The sequence below is a fragment of the Melanerpes formicivorus genome, unplaced genomic scaffold (genome assembly GCF_026170545.1).
Source record: "Melanerpes formicivorus ecotype bairdi unplaced genomic scaffold, bMelFor1.0.p_v2 SCAF_3, whole genome shotgun sequence".
In the NCBI taxonomy this organism is placed as follows: Eukaryota; Metazoa; Chordata; class Aves; order Piciformes; family Picidae; genus Melanerpes; species Melanerpes formicivorus.
This window is the reverse complement of record NW_027142355.1, coordinates 22927813-22947094: the sequence shown is the minus strand read 5'-3', so window position 1 is coordinate 22947094 and position 19282 is coordinate 22927813. Positions and strand designations below refer to the sequence as shown.

The 19282-nt window shown below is 43.5% G+C and overlaps 1 protein-coding gene across 1 annotated transcript in view; it reads left to right on the top strand.

Annotated features, from left to right (window-relative positions):
• The first annotated feature begins 8640 nt into the window (after positions 1–8640).
• Positions 8641–19282, top strand: part of ITIH2 (inter-alpha-trypsin inhibitor heavy chain 2) — a 34225-nt gene continuing 23583 nt past the window's right edge. Inside the window, exons 1-6 of the mRNA XM_068168734.1 lie at positions 8641–8776; positions 10319–10393; positions 16680–16715; positions 17399–17571; positions 18267–18371; positions 18704–18866. Coding sequence (XP_068024835.1) covers positions 8693–8776; positions 10319–10393; positions 16680–16715; positions 17399–17571; positions 18267–18371; positions 18704–18866 — 636 coding nt within the window. The 5' untranslated portion in view covers positions 8641–8692. The remainder of the gene's footprint in view (positions 8777–10318; positions 10394–16679; positions 16716–17398; positions 17572–18266; positions 18372–18703; positions 18867–19282) is intronic.

Below are 19282 nucleotides of genomic sequence, written 5' to 3'. Positions count from 1 at the left end.
AGACAACCCACCCTCCTCTCCTCCTTCTCAGTTCAGGACCAGCCCCTTTTCCACTCTGGGAGGCTTCCCGTGCTGCCTGGGCTGCAGGGGATCTTTGCAGGGTTTCTATCCCACAGGTAATCCCTTCGGCTGGGGGTCCCGTGGACCACTGGACACGACCTACAACCATGCCCCTGTCAACACTGCCCTCAGCTTTCATCTAGCCTCATGCAGCAGAGATAGGTGACACTGGGGGTCCCTGAGGTGCTGCTGCCCATTGCTTTGCCACCAGCAGAACCCCAGCTCCGTGCTGGCCCTCACCCATGAAAGAAAAGGCTGAGGAGACATTTCCTCCACCTGGGTGGGTGCTGAGGCAGGATCTAAGACAGCCACTGGTACATGCTGCCCACCTGAAGGGTGCCCAATGCCAGTGGGAGTCTGAAGAATGTGTTGAGCTTCTGGGATGTCTCCTCATGGGGTCAGCCTGGACAGCTTTACATCACAGTCCATGCTAAGAAGCTCCCTCCTGCCCACCACCTTTGGGAGCACAATCCAAGGACACTCTTCAGTGATAGGGCTTTACACAGGAAGGGTAAAACCTCTGGAGTAAAATGTCTGGTTTCACCCTCTCTGAAGGGACAGCTTCTCCTGCTAGCATATCTGGAAAACCCTGGTTTGTTCATGTGTTACAAGGTGCTCCAAACCCCCTTTACCCCACCTCCATCAGCGGAGGTTTGATGGGGGAAGACAAAGGCACAAAATTGCCTTCCCTTCCCCTTGGGGGACAGGTAAAGCATGCGCCCATTCTTCCCGCCGGCAGCCGAAGCCCCTCACGTGTATTCACCCGTGGGGGAAGCCCGCGCTGGGATTTGGAACTGTGGCTGGGGTCTTTGCACCCAGTATATACTGGCACTGGACACAGTGTCTAGGAAAGGTTTAAATAGAGTGACCAGAAAGCAGTCATCTCCCCCATTTTGCCTCTCATTTTGGATCAGTATTGGCGCTCATTTTGGACTGGCTCTGCTCTCGCTCTGGATTCGTGGCAGAATTGGAGAGATCAGCACTGTCTTCGCCCCAGAACTGCCTACCCTGGGGTCCTGCTCCCTGCCTCGCACTGGAGGGACCCTACCTGCCGTAACACTGCGGCTGTTGGCTGGCACAGGCCGGCTTCCCTTGCACTGCTCAGACAGTGTGCTGTGCGAGTCTCGCCTCGCGGCAGCTGTGCCTCAGGACACTTTGATTTTGGCGGGTCCCTTTTGCTTTGGATTTGTGCCGCATTATCCACACATTTGATTGCAAACTTGCAGTCCTGGAGCCTGCCACAGAAGACAGACCCTAGGGACCATCTCCAAATTCATGTTCCGTCCCGTGAGTAAAACCAGCGTTCTCATCAGCTTTCCGTAAGGTCCTGGCTTGCCTCTGCTTTACAAGTGGGGTAAAACTATTTTGTGGCTTAGCCTTTTCCATTTCCTGAATTCTCTAAATTGTATTAAAGTTGCCCATAAGCATCCTTGTAGAATTCACAGCCAAATAGAACCTGTAAATAAAATCTAACTAGTTTGTACATAATTTGGGGGCAGGGTTTTCGGGAAAACAAAGATAACTATAGTTTCATCATTCCCGCCTTGGATACACTCAGGAGGGATAGAACCTTTGGAGTAAAACCTCTGGTTTCACCCTCTCTGAAAGGACAGCTTCTCCTGCTACCATATCTGGAGAACCCTGGTTTGTTCATGAAAGCTGCCCCAGGGCCCACCATCACAGAGTGGGGCAGGGCTCCCTCCACACCCTTGCCTTGGCACCCTGCCGGGGGCCAGGTGCTTCCCCAATGGCAAAGACAGCCAAGATACATACTTTCACCCCTCTCTCTTACCACCTGGACTCTGATTTTCAGCTGGGCAAAGCTGGGGTGAGCCTCCTGCTCTTTTCTCCATTTCCCAGGGGCAGAGCCCTCTCCTCCCTGAACAGCTCCAGGGTGAAGGCGGACACCGGCTGGGCATGCTGGGTCCCCATGGCTCAGCTGCTAGGAATGTTCCTCCAGCCAGGGCTGTGCCAGCTGGCGTAGATCAAGCACATCTCATCCCCAGGCATTCAGGAACTTGCATCTGCAGCCCTCACCTAACCTCAATTGAGATGCATTTATGACTTAAATTTTCTGTGCCAGCGGTAATTTCTGAAATGCATCAGACCTAAATTTCCAATATTTTTCTTTTTTTGGGGGTGGTGGGGGTGGGGAGGGACTTTTTTGCAGGTGTTAGATGTTGCACATACAAACCTGTCAGGATTCAAACCACTGCTTTCTATTTCTTTTTCTAGGTCTGGGTCATCAGGGACTGAAGGTGGTTTGCTTCAGCTCCAGTCCATGGCAGTGAGTGGCTCAATGTCTCTACAGCCTTGCTGGGAGGTACAAACACATACTTGGGTAGCTGGAGTTTCTTTTTCTGGACAGGCAGAAGTGAATCCAACTGAAAGCATATGTTCACTAAGAGCATATACCCTGGAAGCATTATGTCCTCCAAATCTAGCATGTGTGACAGAGCAGCAGGGAGCGTGCTTACTCCCAATTCAGAAGGGATAAGGGGAGCTGGAATAAATGAAAGGGATAGCAAGGTGAACATCTTTGGAACTCCTCTTTAGCAAACTGATGGCAGAGGCTTAGTATAAGTCCACATTATGTTCACACACATGCCATTTCTGGCATTGGCAGCAAGAGGGAAAGAATCGAATACCCAGCCAGAACCCCTCTGTGATGACCATGTCCCAGATGGAAGGACAAAGGGCTGGAAATGAGACGATGGTGGGAGAAAGATGGAGTGAAGCTGGAACAGAATGCTTTAGGGCCCCAGAAACATCCCAAATGGTTGCTTTGCTGATCTGACCCCTGCTAGAAGATAATTAATTTCCATCTCCTCACCATTTCAAAGGGAAATGGAAGATGCTACAATGACTCAGGTGGGAATCAAAAAAGACTTCAAAGCAATGGTTCAGGCTGAGAGCTGTTTTAAGGATACACAGAAAATTTGAAGTATTTTTCATCAGGATCCAGTTTGTTTCAGCTTCTGCATGTCTTGTATAGTTCAGACACAAAAGTGCGCTGGAGTAGAATAAGAAATAGGGCTGCAGCCCCCTGTGCAGCCTCCACATTAGGGTGGACTGCTCCTCAACCTGCCCAATCTGTATTTCACTAATCAGGGAGCACAGATTAATAAAAGACCTGCAGCATATGCTTAGAAATGCAATCAATGCACATTTAAACCAATACATATGGGATGATTTTTCTATTGTTTTGGAAAATCTAGAGGAGACTGAGACATCCCTGTAAAAACAAGTCAGAACTACTCTGCTAACCCTAGAGGTAATGGTTGTTCTTTGGTAGGAAGGGGAGATGTTTGTGAATTTGAAATAAGCCCTGGACAATCAGAAGGTATTTGGAAAAATATCCAGATCTCATTGGCTATCAGTCTTTGCCTCCTGATCAGTATTCAGCTTGTTTCTTCAGCCACTCTGCTTCTCCCATTGCACAGGTGAGAAGATGAGGGCCAGAGCAAATCAAAACAGTGAGACAGTGCAGAGATATTCCAATAAAGCTGATCCTAAGCACATCTGGCAAAAGAAATATATTCAAAACAAAGCAGGAGCCTAGAACAGGTTCAGTATAACCAACAGACATGAGAGAATGAGCTGGGAAAAGTGCTGTCCTTCTCAGTGTGATTAAGACCAAACATTTCTGCTCACACTTTCCTCAGCATGGGAACATAAGGACACAGCACATAGCTAAATGAGACCAAGGTGTTTTTGAACGTGGTTCAGGAGTAGTTAAGTGTGGTGAGTGATAATTCAGCCTGAGGTCTTAATTGCACACATTATCTCCTCTTTCTTCTCCTTGGAATATGATTTCCTATTTTCAGACACTATTCTGGGTATGCCATTGGGGAGCAAGATAAGCAGTTACTCAGGTGTGTTCACATTAGACATGTTTGGTGATGACTTTTGCTGACTTAGCAAGATGAGCAGCTGTTCTCTGGGTGGAAGCTCAGCAAATAAAACTGCCTGACATGCCTGCAGCCAGCATGAGCAGAAACATTGGAGGGAGGCATGATCTGACAGCTGAGCTTCCACACACGTTTTGCATGGAACAGATCATGTTGTATCAAGCAATCTCTGTGCTGACACAAACATATGCTCCTCGGTGGTGCTCTGCCTTCACACATCTGCATCCCTCTTTTTCTACGGAAGGCTCATGGGTAGGACTAATCTTCCTCATTTTCACCATAACACCTAAATAAACCCTGTAGGAAGTGTTGATGTTGAAAAAAATGTTGGCACTTTCTAGATCAAAAGCAGAGGGACTGCAAAGAGTAGAACTTTCTGGCATTCAAAGCCAGCAATTTGATCAAGAAATTGGCAAGAGTCTCAAAGGGTTACATAGACATAGATAAATGTCCAGAGGTTCATTAATTACAGCGAAGATCAGGAATTACATTAAGTATTTTCTTAACCTAATCATTCTCCCCTGAAACATCTGGATGGGATCTGATGGTAGCCAGTTCTGACACTATCTGGGAGGTTCCTGTGTTCCTGAAAGGTCTTTTCTGTGGTCCCAGGGGCTGCTGATCAAACTGTTGCTTTTGGCTGTGTTCACCATGGTCCAGCAGAGCATTTTGGAACTTAAAAATCTGATATTGCTATGATGAAATATGCCCAAAGTCTCTGCCAAATGGCCTTGGTGCTGTGGATATCTGCCTCTATCTCTATTTTCAGGTAAGAAATTTAATATGGGAAGGGGAAAGATGTCTGTCCCATAAAACACAGATGTGTGAGTATTTCTCCCCAGCTGAAAACCAAGTTAGCACAATTTGATTATTAAGAGGGACAGACTCTGTCCAGAAATAACTCCAAGTGCTTTGGGGAAGACAGTGCATGAAAACTTCCTTTCAGAGAAATCTCAGCCATGAGAGCACAGCTCATGAAACAGCCCAATGGCCACATACCAGAAAGCCTGTCCTCTTCATGAAATTCTGGGGAAGTTCACATAACCTGATAGCAAATGGTAGGGCTCTGGGCATCCCCAGCCCTTCTTCCTCCCGTGTATTTTCTGTACCTTCTCCTTGTGAAATTTCATCATTTTTAAACTCTTTTGCACAGCATGGTTGAGTAGTTTGTGCCATCTAGTGGTCACACTGATTTCCCAATCTCGTTGTTTTTGTGAGAACACAATAAGGTGATCATAGGAGGACTGGCATGAGCAGTTAATTTTTAAATTAAATTATTTTCTAAAGAGACATTTTCATGCATTCAGAGAAGCAGCGATAGCTTCCCAGTCTAGAGACCCACATACCTTAAGCTTTACATTTCTGAGGAGAAAGGGCTGGTCGTATTGAACTAGGGGAATGTGTGTGAACAGAACTCAGCTTGAACAGAAAATGCAACCTATAGCAGATACCATCAAAAGGAGAGACTGAGAGCGCCATGTCTGCTCTTCCTGTAGTCCTGGATGAAACCCTGCAACAGCCATAGCTCTGCCCTCACTCATGGAGGTATAGCTAACTTAAATACTTCTAGGGCTACAGGCACATGGCACTGAGCAAAATCCACCAAAGAGGCTGAGTAAATACAGAGTCCAAGGTATATTCAGTCTGGAGAAAAGAAGGCGCCGAGGAGACCTAATTGTGGCCTTCCAGTATCTGAAGGGGGCCTACAAGAAAGCTGGGGAGGGACTTTTTAGGGTGTCAGGTAATGATAGGACTGGGGGGAATGGGAAAAAAATACAAATGGGTAGATCCAGATTGGATGTTAGGAAGAAATTCTTCACCGTGAGGGTGGTGAGACACTGGAACAGGTTGCCCAGGGAGGTGGTGGAAGCCTCATCCCTGGAGGTTTTTAAGGCCAGGCTGGATGTGGCTCTGAGCAACCTGAGGGGAGTGAGGGGTCCCTGCCCATAGCAGGGGGGGTGGAACTACATGATCCTTGAGGTCCTTTCCAACCCTAACAATTCTATTATTCTATATGGTTAGATTGTCAGTCCCTTTACTACATGCTTTAAAAACAGCCTGGATGTTTTATGTAGCACAGAGCTCTCAGCCAGCCTCCTGTTTGAAGCAGCATGCTGAGAATCTTAATGCTGAGATTCTTCTCTACTGAAATAGTTTACAATGGTGATAAATGCAGAGCAGCTTACTCCAGGGTGTAGGATTCTTTTGATGAAGCATAGATCTCACCAGAGTTCATGTCCTCCTCTCAGCTCTCTGACTGGAATCCTTATATTGCATATGGCACAAACTGGACCAAACAAGGTCAGAATTCATTCCATTCTGTAGTGTGGCAGGTAATCAGTGTCAGGTGCCACATGATTTATTTCTATGGACTAAAAGGAGAGACATAAATGTAAGGAAGGGCAATCCTACCCATCATTATGATACTTCACTTGATAGCTGGCTGAATATGAGCCAGCAGTGTGCCCAGGTGGCCAAGAAGGCCAACAACATTGTGGGTTGCATCAGAACTTGTGGCCAGCAGGACTAGAGCAGGGATCATCCCCTTGCACTTGACACTGATGAAGCCGCATCTTGAATATTGGGTTCAGTTTTGGGGCACTTACTACAAGAAAGAGATCGGGGTGCTGAAGCATGCTCAAAGGAAAGCAGGAAAGCTGGTGAAGGATCTAAAGCACATGTCTTATGAGCAGGCTGAGATGAGACCTTAACACTCTAGAACTACCCAAAAGGAGGCTGTAGCAAGGTGGCGGCCAGTCAGTTCTCCCAAGTAACAAACCACAGGACAAGAGGAAATGTCCTCAAGATGTGTCAGGGAGATTTAGAATAAATATCAGGAAAAAATTCTTCACCAAAGGCTTATCAAGCATTAGAAGAGACTGCCCAGGAAAGTGGTGGAACCACTCTCCGTGTAGGTATTTAAAAGATGTGTAAATGTGGCACTTAGTGACTTGGTGTAGTGGTAGACTTGCTAGTGCTAGGTTTATGGTTGGATTTGATCTTAAGGGTCCTCTCCAATCTAAGTGATTCTTCGATTCTATGATTGTTTAAAAACCCTGCTCCCAACCTTATCATTCTCCTTTTTTTTCTTCTCCTTTCTTCTGTGTTCATCACTTTGTCACACCTGCATGGGGATATGCAACACAGAGAATGACCTGGAGTGCTGTGAAGGCTGTGTGCTAGTTTGGATACAGCTTGCAGACTCCTAAGCTTTCTAGCAAATCTGAAGCTATGTCATGTCCACGTTCAGGATCCAAGACTGCCCAAAAGATTGTAAGAGACAGCAAATCAGGACTGATTATTCAACACTTCTTCCATCATAACATCTGTGAAATAGTGTATGGAACTATCAAGTGACTGGTTCAAAGTGATCAAATGGACATGGTTTCTTTTGTGTATAGTTAAGGTGTGCCACTTCTCACATCATGCTATGAATGCTGATTTTTTTAAATCCAGTTTCTTCAGAGGTGATGATAGGCATTTGGAAAATAAATTAACTGAAGTCTGCTAAATAAATGGAAACCATCTCCTGATCAGGATGTACCATAGCTGCATGTGGCTGGAGACTAGGAGGGTCTTTAGAAAATACATGATGTGCTGGTTAGAATTCTTATGTCCTCTTCTAAGAACCTTACCCAGCAGTGAGCCAAAAGGTAGCAATTCTGCTTGTGTTCCTTGTGGACCTCTGAATGTAGTTTCAAGTCCCAGTCTAAGAAACAATCTGTTGAAAAGATGGAGGAAGGATATGCAGCATCAAACTAGTGCTGCAGAAATCTCTTGTTAAAACATCAAAATGTAACATGGCATAGAGTAAGATAAGACAATGTATTTAATATAGTAAGGAATGGAATCAAATCAAATCAAATCAAATCTTGTCTGCTCTTTCGTCCCTAGGTTCACATAGTTCAGTCTTTTCCATTCAGGTTGCTCACATATTTGCTTTTTTTCTTCTTCCCAGGAGAGTGATAGGGACACCATCTCCATTTGCCAAAACCCTGCTTTTTCCTCTATTTCTCCCATTTTTCTTTGCTAGCTTACTTCATCTCACCTCTTGAAGTACCCAACAAGACAGGAAGACCAAAACAGTTTCAAAAGCTGGTGTACAACATGTGCCTTAAAGTATCATTAGATGTTTTTACACAACTAACTGAAAACGTTTAACAATGTCACCCAGCTATGATCCTTTCCCAACCAGACTGAAAAAAACCCATGGTATTTCTGTGGGTCAGGATCCATCCCAAAGGTCCCTACCAAGCCCTGTGCAATGGCTGGATGGGAGTGCTCTTGGAGAAACAGTGCTGCTGCCTCCATCCCTCTGAGAACCAGTCTTCATCTCGTTTACTATAAACAAACAAGCTAGGAGTGAGTTCTTGCTTTGATCGTTTGTAGTTTTGGATACTCCAAGGTCTGTGCCTAGCAGGAAATTAGTCAAACATCATGAGAAGCTACAAAAGCAAGCAGAGAGCCTATCCAAGCCTGAGATGTTATCAAGGGCAGAGGTGAGTGAAGACACTATTTGGATAACCCTTGCTCAGGCACCACAGCTCAGACTTACGTTACAAGGCAAATATTTATCTATGCCCTAAACAAAGTCAGTGTTTCAAAACTTCGTTCAAAATACTGCATAAACCTGAGCTGTTTCCTTGAACTTGTCTCAGAGAAGACAAGATCTTGTGTCTAGTACCTATGTGGGCTGTTCTCAGGAGACAAGCAGGAAGAAAATGAAGCATCTGACCTGCTTCCTGATTTTGTTCCTCATTTCTGGAGTAGGAAGCTTTGATCTTGTTATCGATGAAATCCCAGATGTGAGTATTTCAAGGCAGGCCTAGATATCCCTTCCTTGCTGAAGTCAACAGCAAAGCTGCAGCTGGCTTTGTTGGGAGCAGTACTGGGTCATTGCTTCTATCTCATGAATTCTCTTCTACTTTTAGCTGTAAATGAGATTGTTGTAATAATTGTTTTTCACCTCTCATTTGTATTGTTGCTTTCTTAATTTTATTAAACTTGGGATAGTATGGGCATAATTCCAAGTTTCCTTTCCAGCAGGATTCATATTTTCACCTCAACCTTACTTTTTTTTGGTTAAGTGGGCTTCTGTGTTCAGACCTTCAGTGTATTTTATATCCTCTTTGCCTGGAATAATCAGAAACAGCACCTGGATATTTTTGTGCATGGGGTCTTCTGTATGGACCACTATGAACTTCAGCAAAGCTTCATATGGACTCAGGGTTTTGTTAAGAAGAATTCAAGTATGGAGTTAAGATTCCATTGGCTGTACATTCCTCAGCAGAGGGATAAGATAATTTATAGAAGAGTTGATTATTTTTTAGGATAACACAGTGGTGAAATCAAGTATAGGTTTAGCTCTGACTCTGAATCTGAGTCCTAATTTAAACCCCTAGACTCAGGTGAACATAGATTTGGATGCCCATACCCATTCCCATACTGCTATACTGCAATATTTCTCTGAAGTCAACAGGGATAGTGTGAAGCTTTCTTTTCCTTTGCAAAATGAACAAAAAGAGTAAGTAAATAGGGATAGCCTTCTGTTCTTTCTTCTTACAGCACATATCATGACACAGTGAGATTTTTACACTGGTATTGTAATTTCCAGGAAAGATATTCCAGGGCTGAAACAATTTAAGTTCATTTTATGTAACATTTTTTTTCTGTGTGATTGGACTAAATGACCTTTGGAAGTCCTTTCCAGCCCAAATCGTTCAATGGTTCTGTGTCAGTTGGAAAGCAGCTCATGTACTTAACACCTTTATTGCCATAAATTTAACTTTGGACAAAATTTAATTCAGAGCATTGCTGTGTTGTAAGAACCACACCTCTAATTGTATCACAGCAGCTTTGCACCTGAAAAAGATCTGCTGTTCCTTTGCTGCCAATGGGACAAGCTTAATTCTCCAGTGTATTAGTAGAAACCAGATGTAATTTCTACTGGTTTGAGAAGAAGTTCTCTGAATTTCTGGTTTAAGTGAGATAGCTCTCTGTAGTGCTGTAGTTACCATGGCTAAACCCATCCTGATGATAATCTGCCTCTCGCTCTTTATGGTCATTGCAGTGTGTTAAATATTACTCCTTGTTTGAGAAGGAAAGGTTGTAAAATGGTGGTAAAGGTCACGATCTTATAAGAGTACTTAGAGGTAGCTGACCACAGAGGAAAACTGAAGGTGTGAAGATGCAACATTTTCATTTGAGATGGTTTGTGCCTCTACTCCTCATTCACACCAAGAGGAGGTAAATTCCCTTTGAAACTCTGTCAGAGTGCTAATCAATAATCAAACTATAAATCAAACAGGCAGCAGCAACACCTATTTCTTTTGTCCTTTCTCCTCTAGGATGTGCAAGACCTGATTGACCTAGAAATTGATGGATTCCCTTCAAGCTCCAAGACGAGAAATAGTAGGCACCAGGTACAGTACTCAGAAATGCATCACACACACACACATCTCCAGGTGGCTTGCTCCATGTCAAGGGTAATGAGTGTGCAAGCAGGTGGGACCAGCAGGTCATTTTATGCATTAAGTTTTTCATGTCTTTGGTCAGGATAAAAACTGCTACTATCCTTTATGCAGTACCTGTCACAACAAGATTTTGTTCTGTATCTGTTCTCCTGAAGTGCCATAATGTAGATGACAAACAATGGAGATACTTGTCTGTCTAACATCATGTGTGAGAAAAATCCCATTGATACTGGTGAGGCTTTGCCATGAGAAAATGGGAAAGGACTTCAGACACTGCCAGTGTAGGCTGACACCGTTTGGTCCATTCATTCATATTTAAATAAAAAGAGTGTGGCAAAGCATCACACAGGCAATGAACTGGTGGAGTCTGAAACCAGGGAAGAAGATGTACTTATAGTTTCATAGTTTCATAGTTTCATTCAGGGTTGGAAGGGACCACAAGGATCATCTAGTTCCAACCCCCCTGCCATGGGCAGGGACACCCCACACTAGATCAGGCTGGACAGAGCCTCATCCAGCCTGCTCTTAAACACCCCCAGGGACGGGGCCTCGACCACCTCCCTGGACAACCCATTCCAGGGTTTCACCACTCTCATGGTGAAGAACCTCCTCCTCACATCCAGCCTGAATCTCCCCACCTCCAGCTTCATTCCATTAAATGAATGGAATGAAGCTGTTGGTTTGCAGGTCTGTTGGATTCTGAAACAGGAACATTCAGAAAAACATTGTAGGAATTTTCTTACGTTTTACAGAGTAGCAATTAACAATAACCATCATGAAATCTGTTGTTTGAATATACTAACTTTTATTACACTGCATGAAGAAATTATGAAATCACAGAATCATTTAGGTTGGAAGAGAACTTTAAGATCCAACATTTAATGCAGCACTAACAAGATCACCACTAAACCATATCTCTAAGCACCACATTTACACTTCTTTTAAATCTCTCAGTGGTGGTGACTCCACCACTTCCCTGGGCAGCCTGTTCCAGACGCTGACAACTGTTGGTAAAGAAATTTTAACTAATGTCCAAGTTAAACCTCCCCTGGTGCAGCCTGAGGTTGTTTCCTCTTGTCCTCCCTATCCTTGGGAGAAGAGACCAACCTCAGCTTGGTACAAACACCTTTCAGGTAGCTGTAGAGAGTGGGAAGGTCTCCTCTGAGCACCCTTTTCTCCAGAATAAATAACCCCAGTTTCCTTCTCATAAGACTTGTGTTCTGGACCTTTCACCAGCTTCTTTGCCCTTCTCTAGACATATTTCAGCACCAGAATATCCTTCTTGTAGTGAGGGGCTCAAAACTGAACTCCATGTCAAGTAAAAGTCTCAAGCGGCACCAGGGGAGGTTTAGACTCGAGGTGAGGAGGAAGTTCTTCACCGAGCGAGTCATTTGTCATTAGAATGGGCTGCCCAGAGAGGTGGTTAAGTCACCATCCCTGGAGGCGTTCAAGAGGGGATTGGACGTGGCACTTGGTGCCATGGTCTAGTCATGGGGTCTGTGTTGATAGGTTGGACTCGATGATCCTCGAGGTCTCTTCCAACCTTGGTTATACTGTGATACTGTGAAAAGGGGGCAATCACTTCTCTAGTCCTGCTGGCTACACTGTTTCTGGTACAAGCCAGGATCCTGTTTGCCTTCCTGGCCACCTGAGCACCTGAGCTCGTGTTCAGCCAGCCCTCAACAAACACTTCCAGCCCCTTTCCCATTGGGCAGTTTTCCAGCTACTCTTCCCCAGTCCTGTAGCTTTGTATGGGGTTGTTGTAACCCAAGTGCAGAAGTCCATAGTCAACCTTATTGAACCTCAGGGATGATCAGAGCGGATCTTGTCCTTCACAAAGCTCTTGTGCTGCCTTTCTTCAGCTTCTTAAATATAGTGAAAGCAAAAGATCCTCTTGAATAAAGTTGGCTTTCCCAGCATCTTGGAAGTTAAGCACAAGCAAACATTATTCTTTATCCCAAGCCTTTTTGAAAGGGGCCTCAGACAGAATGTAAATGTAACTTACTGTGGCCTAGAGCACCCATTTTACTGACAGGGAAAAAAAAAGAGAAGATTTTAGCATAAATGAGACTCAAGAGAACTCACATTTACCAGAGCAGTATTTCATAGAATCATAGAACCGTTTTGGTTGGAAAAGAACTCTAACACCACCATGGCCATTAAACCATGTTCCAAGGTGCCATGTCCACATATCTAAATAATTTCATCGTGATCTAACCAGAAATCTTCTCTAGCTGCACTCCTTCAGGCCATCATTTCCTTCCAACATCTCTGTATTGGTGCCATATGTATTATGTTGTCTCAGTTCCCCGACTTTCTGGATACAGAGTGAAATAGATGTGCACATGTAGTAATGTACAGCTCTACTAGTGGTTTAATTATGCCAGTTATTCCTTGTATTCCCTTATATTATCTCCCATCTTTTACCTACCAAATGAGTGTTGGCAAATCAGTAGAACAGAGATCTCAGCTACAGGATGAGCTACTTTTATGTAGTTGAGTCACAGTAAAATATTAATAAAGGACATAAACTGAAGTAGCTGAAACATATTGAGACAGTAGCTCTTGGCCCACAGCAGGCATGAAGTCACTGACCATGGATCACTAGAGGAAGGCTGTCTTCCAAGCTACTGTTTTAGCATTAGATTTTTCTACAGTAAGATCACTAGCCCACTGGCAACAAGACAACAGAGCTCCTCTGCAGACCCTACTGGTTATCTCTAAATAGGAATAATTGTTTTCTAGGTCTTTTTCTTGGTTTTTTTCTGGTGGAAAACACCCTCTCCTGAGTAATTCCAAAAATACTGTGTCTCAGATATGTAATGGTCCTTGTGACCACAGAAACAGGGGGCCCCATGGGCTGGAATGCAGGTAACCTTGTAAACCTCTATATAGTGGTGCACTGCTGTTATCTCTGTTTTGGAGATAACGGAGCTTCTGTTTAGACTATGGGGCAGGATGTCCTACAGCATGTCCCCCAGTCCTGGTCCTGATATCTGGGTCTCCAGAGCCAGGTGAGATCAGACCTTTTCCTTATTGCTCTGCCTATGTACCAGTACAGAAAAGAAATATGGAAAGAGAGAGAGGGTGGGATGAGCTGCCTGGAGGACCCTCAAGTTGCCAGGGTATAAATCAGAAAGGCCAGGATCCATCTACAGCACTATGAAGAAAAAATCTGCCAAGCCTTAGGTCTCAAGTTGCTCTTCTTGCACCTCAGCGTAAGGTGTCTGAAGAGGTTGCAATGAAACTACAGTGTGTTAAAATCTGCTTAGGAAATTGCTTCCGTGAATACACGTGAATCTATAAGGAAACAGCACCTCAAACAACTGAAGGACATGTCAGGTAGATCTCATGTTCTTGTCTCTCATGCTGGGCATCTGCTTTTCAGCCTTTTCTGTGCCCTGGTGAATAGTAATTTCCTTTGTATTAGATATAACCTATCTGAATCTGCTTTTCTTGTTTTATTAATTCACACCTCAGAAATGCAACTTGAAAGCAAAGGCAAGGGAGGCATTCCACAGATGATGTAAAACGTTCAATCTCTTATAAGGATTAAGGTGTCCCTCCTCCACGGATGGGACAGGAGGAGTCAGGATAAGTTAGCTTGAAGTACTCAATATTTTCTTCATGGTAAATTGCATAGTATTTGCAACATTCATACACAGTGATTTGAACAATTATGATTATGGGGAGATGCTTGCCCAGATGTGAGGAGATGGATCACAGTACCTGAAGATAGGGCCCAGAATCTGTCAAGACCAGATCTTTAAACATTTCCTGAGGCACATGTGGTCTCCACCCTAACTAACAATCTGCCACACGTTAGATGTTTCACAAGTTACTTTTTCTATGCGGTGCAGTCATCACCAGATCTGGATGTGGTTTAGAGGCAAGGATGAGCCATGAGCCCTCATGCCAGAAATAACACAAGTCTCATGTGCCACAGGAGTTGCTACAAACCCCATGTTCTCAGTAACCACAGCAGTGCTCAAACCTGAAGGATAGCTATCTACAACTCTGTCCTTCTGACCTGTTGGAGTGGCTGCCCTCTGCAATCTTTGGGATCCTAGGAGAGTGGTTGGCCCACTCTATGTCTGACCTCTATGTAGTGTGAGTCACTACATGTGCAAGTGATAAGCTCACATTTCCATCAGGGCTTCTCCCTTCTTCTCCCACTTACAAAAACAAACAGGAAGAAAACCTGGGCATCTTAAGAGCTTTAAGCTCCATTTCTAATGTGAGTTGGGAACTGAGAGCCAGAAAAGTACCATAACAAAAAAAATCTTGTCTGTACTAAGGTCTTAATCTTCATCTTTTCAAAATTAAATTAATCTCAGTTGAAGATGATTTAATCTTAATTTTTATTCATTCTGGTGGTACTTCTTATGCCAAGCATACATGTGAGGACAACAGTTATTCTTCATGGTCCCGTTCTTTACCAGATGTAAAGGATCCAGTTCACTGTACAGTGATGTTTGTGGGATGTCAGGATGGACTGAAGAAGGATCAGTCCATCCAGCTTTGCAGAGGGTCTCTGGAGAGCTGTAAACATTCACATCCCGAAATTCTGGTCTGAGCCTGTATAGATAGTAAATAAAAACCCACACTTGTTCTCAGGCAGGCAGAAATCCTGCAGTCTCCCCTTGGCTTTAAAGGATCCTTAAAATAATCACATTAACATGATCTTGCTAGGACATGTTTCATCTCTTATGCAGCCCAAGATTTTCCTAGTATCAATTGTCTTCAGATTAACAGTAACTATGGAGCAAGCCTTATATGCACCATATGACTAATACAGTTTTCATGAGAATCTTCTGTGGCTTTGGATCCTCTTGGATTCATGTGCTACTGAAACCTGAGATGAGATGTTTTGGTACATTTTTTAATTTAGTCATCAGTGGTGAGGCACTGGAACAGGTTATCTAAAGAGGTTGTGGATGCTTCATTCCTGGAAGTGCTCAAGGCCAGGTTGGATGCAGCTTTGAGCAACTTCATCTAGTTGAAGCTGCCCTGCTCATGGCAGGGGTGTTGGAACTAGATGACCTTTAAGATCTCTTCCAAACCAAGTAATTTCATGGTTTTGTGATCTGAAGTAGTCTTCCTAAGTTCCTGCTCATCAACAGTGGAGTTGAGTTCAGTGAGTTCAGTTGCCTACATGTATGGATCATACATGTATGAGAAGAGTCTCATGAACCCCTGGAGACCCCTATGAATGTCAGGGTGGTACCCTTGGGCACTGCCAGTAGCACTGAGTACTCACTGCTATAATCAACCAATTCCATTTAGGACTAGAGTCATTCAACCAAATGAGGAGATCTATTTTCAGATGAAAGGCATAATTCCATTGATTGTCAAAAGCTGAGCTTACCTGGCTGCAATGATAACACCAAAGCATTAAACAGTTGCATCTTCCCCTGGAACTAGGTGAGCCAGGGAATACAGGGAATTAAACAGAAGTATTCATATGGCCACAAGATGTCACCACTTCTTCATAGAAATTTCCAAATGGAATATTCGTAGGACAGGGGCAGGGGGGAACTCCAACAATTTCTGAGCAGCTTCAACTCCTGTAAGCAGTGCATACCTAAATGACTTCACTTGTGTGTATAAATCTAATAGCCATTACACCAAAAAGGGGTTTTATACGTGCATTTGCATATAGCACAATAACACACACAAATTCTATAGTGTAAATGAAACCTAAAAGAGCTAAAATGGTCTGGGGATTGAAGTTTTCCCAGAAAAAGCAACATGATGATTTTTTTTCTGTTAAAATCTAGGGTTTCTGAGCATGACTTTTTGCCAACATGTTTTGCTTTCAGGAGGAAGGGTTTTGTTTCATAGTTTCATAGTTTCATAGTTTCATTCAGGGTTGGAAGGGACCACAAGGATCATCTAGTTCCAACCCCCCTGCCATGGGCAGGGACACCCCACACTAGATCAGGCTGGACAGAGGAGAATGTCTTCCGTAAGAAATTAAAAACACAGGAAGATTGCTGTCCTTCTATTTCTGATAGCCTCTAAGCCACCGCTGGGAGATTGTGTGCTCCAACATCTCATGTATAAAAAAATAAGACAAAATCAATATGCACACTATGCATAAGAACTCAAACCATTTCTCATCATCTTGGAAAGCAGCTTTTGGATGTTACTGCTCTCTGATCCCTGTCTGTAAACAGCCACACTCTGTGTTTTTAGCTTTGCTGAAATACATTATCCTTTTATTCTTTTCCAGCGAAGCACATCTGACTGGGGATATGTTGGAGACCTGGTGAGTATTTTTCTCCCTCTGTGGAAAATAATACTGAACCAAATGATTTCTAGTTAACCATTTTTTTAAAAAATCAATCCTTTTGTTTGTTCAGTTTCTTGTTTTTATGCTGGTTGGGTATTGCCCATTTTCTTTAAACAGGGCGCTGTTTGCACAATGCAGTTTATACAGCAGCTCTTGGAGGGAGAAGAGTATGGTAAATATGAAGAAATAAGCATCAAAAGTGACTAGACAGAGCCAATGTTTTAATACACCAGCTTAATACTCTTCTCCTATTGCTGTGCTTTAACCATTTACAAATTTAGATCCATACCCGTGCTTCAGGTCTCCTTTGTTTAGGGTTTTTATTGAAAATGTAACCTCTTTCCTCAGTATGTGATGTTGAGGATTACTGTTGACCCTTCCTTCTATTCTGGATTGCACCACAAAGTCATTCCAAGGACTGGTTGCATGGTCAAAAGCAAGGAAAGCATTCCAGCTTAACAAATCCCCACCTTCAGCTGAAGTGTTACAGTGAACTATATAGACATGAATACATGAATATGCTGGCAAAATTGCCAGGTAAAATATGGAGGTGTCCTGGACTTGAGTTCATGTTCCATCTAGCTGCCTGAGACTATAAAAGGGATTGATGCTGCACATTTTCTAGCTGTGACCTAAATTTGCAATTTTGTCAATTACAGGTGGAGGATGATGACAAGATAGGTCTTTACAGCTACAAAGTTCAATCCACTATAACATCAAGGTTGGCCAACACAATGATCCAGGCCAAAATGGTGAATAACGCAAACAGACCTCAACATATAGTGTTTGATGTGCAGGTCCCCAAAGGAGCTTTTATTGACAACTTTACCATGTAAGTAGTGGGCCGGCATCAACCTTGTGCTCTGGCAGGATTCAGTCTGGTGGGAGGGAAGTATATGTAAAAGTAAAACTCCTCTTACTGTTTCTCAGGTTCAGGTTAATTTTGACAGGCCTCCTCAAAGGAAAAAAACTAATGTCATCATACTGTCTGTCCCTCTCTTCCTCTCCAATTGGGCCACTGGCCAACATCAACACAATTTGACAAAAGGACAGAAGATTCAAATAAACTAAGCTTCTACCTGTCTTGTGCAGGTTGGCACCAGATCAAAGGACACAGAGAGACCCAAATTAGAGCTCTTACTGAACAGAAAGAAAGTAGTATGGTTCAATATCCATTTAGAGTGGCAGCAGGCAGCTTGCTGGCTAGAATACATGTCCTGATGCATGTTCCAAAACAGCCATGACAGCAGTAATTGCCTGCCCAGAATGGGGAAAGTGTGAAGGATGTGGAGGACAGCAGATCCTCCTCAGAGTACAAGTGGTGTTTATCTGAAATAAAAAAGCAGGTAGGGGAAAAAAGATACAGATCTACTGGAAACCAGACTTCATTACTTTTGGGTTCAACAAGAGCCTTTTTATTCCATTTTCCACCAGCTTACATTTCACTGATGTTTTTCTAAAGTGAAGAAACAGTCTTTGACTGTGAGGCTGTTTCTTTTACAAACTGACTGGGCTTCTCTTTCCTAGGGATATCAATGGGATAACATTTACAAGCCAAATTCGGGAAAAATCTGAAGCCAGAAAAATGTACTCTCAAGCAAAAGCCAAAGGCAAAGCTGCTGGAATAGTAAGGTACCAAGATTTTGGCATGTGGGTATTACCTAAGTATTCACAGGAGAACTGAAGTGGCCCATCCCAAGAGGAGACAGATGAGGAGGCATGCCTAGGAAGAAAAGAGGATTGCTTGCTTACAGGAGGTCTGATACTTGATTATCAAGGACTTAATTGTATTTCCGATTTCAGCTTGATAAAACATCCTGTGCTAACAGACAACTGCAATTCCCTGATGTAGACCAGGGTTAGAATCAGACCCAACAAATACATTACTTTAAATCAAAATGCAGACACCACACACACACACTCGGACTTATTCCTTGTATTTTCTCAAAATAACCCCTTTTCAGGAGCAATGCTTTGGATATGGAAAACTTCAAAACAGAAGTGAACGTGCCCCCAGGGATGAGGATCCAGTTTGAACTTCACTACCATGAAATGATTCGAAGGAAACTGAGCTCCTATGAGCACCTTATTTCGGTGAAGCCAGGACGCTTGGCAAAACACCTGGAGGTAAAGCAAAGCTGCAGTGTGTAGGCAGCATCCCACAGGTGAATCCTCAGAAACTAGATGAGTTTCCTGCAAGTCCCCACAGCAGGACACTTCATCTACAGATCCTTCCTTTCATATGACCCTGATACAAATAGCCTCAAAGTCACTGTGTAGGTCAGCATGAAACACTTTGAACCAGGAGTTAGGTAGCTACATGAGTGAGGAGAAAATGTGTCCTGCCTCTTCTCATACTAACACAGTTGAGCATCTCCCTAATCATGACTGACTTGCATCGAAACCACTTGGTCCTGTATGTATCCTTGTGTAAACTTCCCTTGGCTAAGGGAAAATATACAATGTTGGTGGTTTATTTTGAAACAACAATCCCAGCTTCATGAGATACTATCCTATGAGAACAGATGTTCTCTGAATGACAG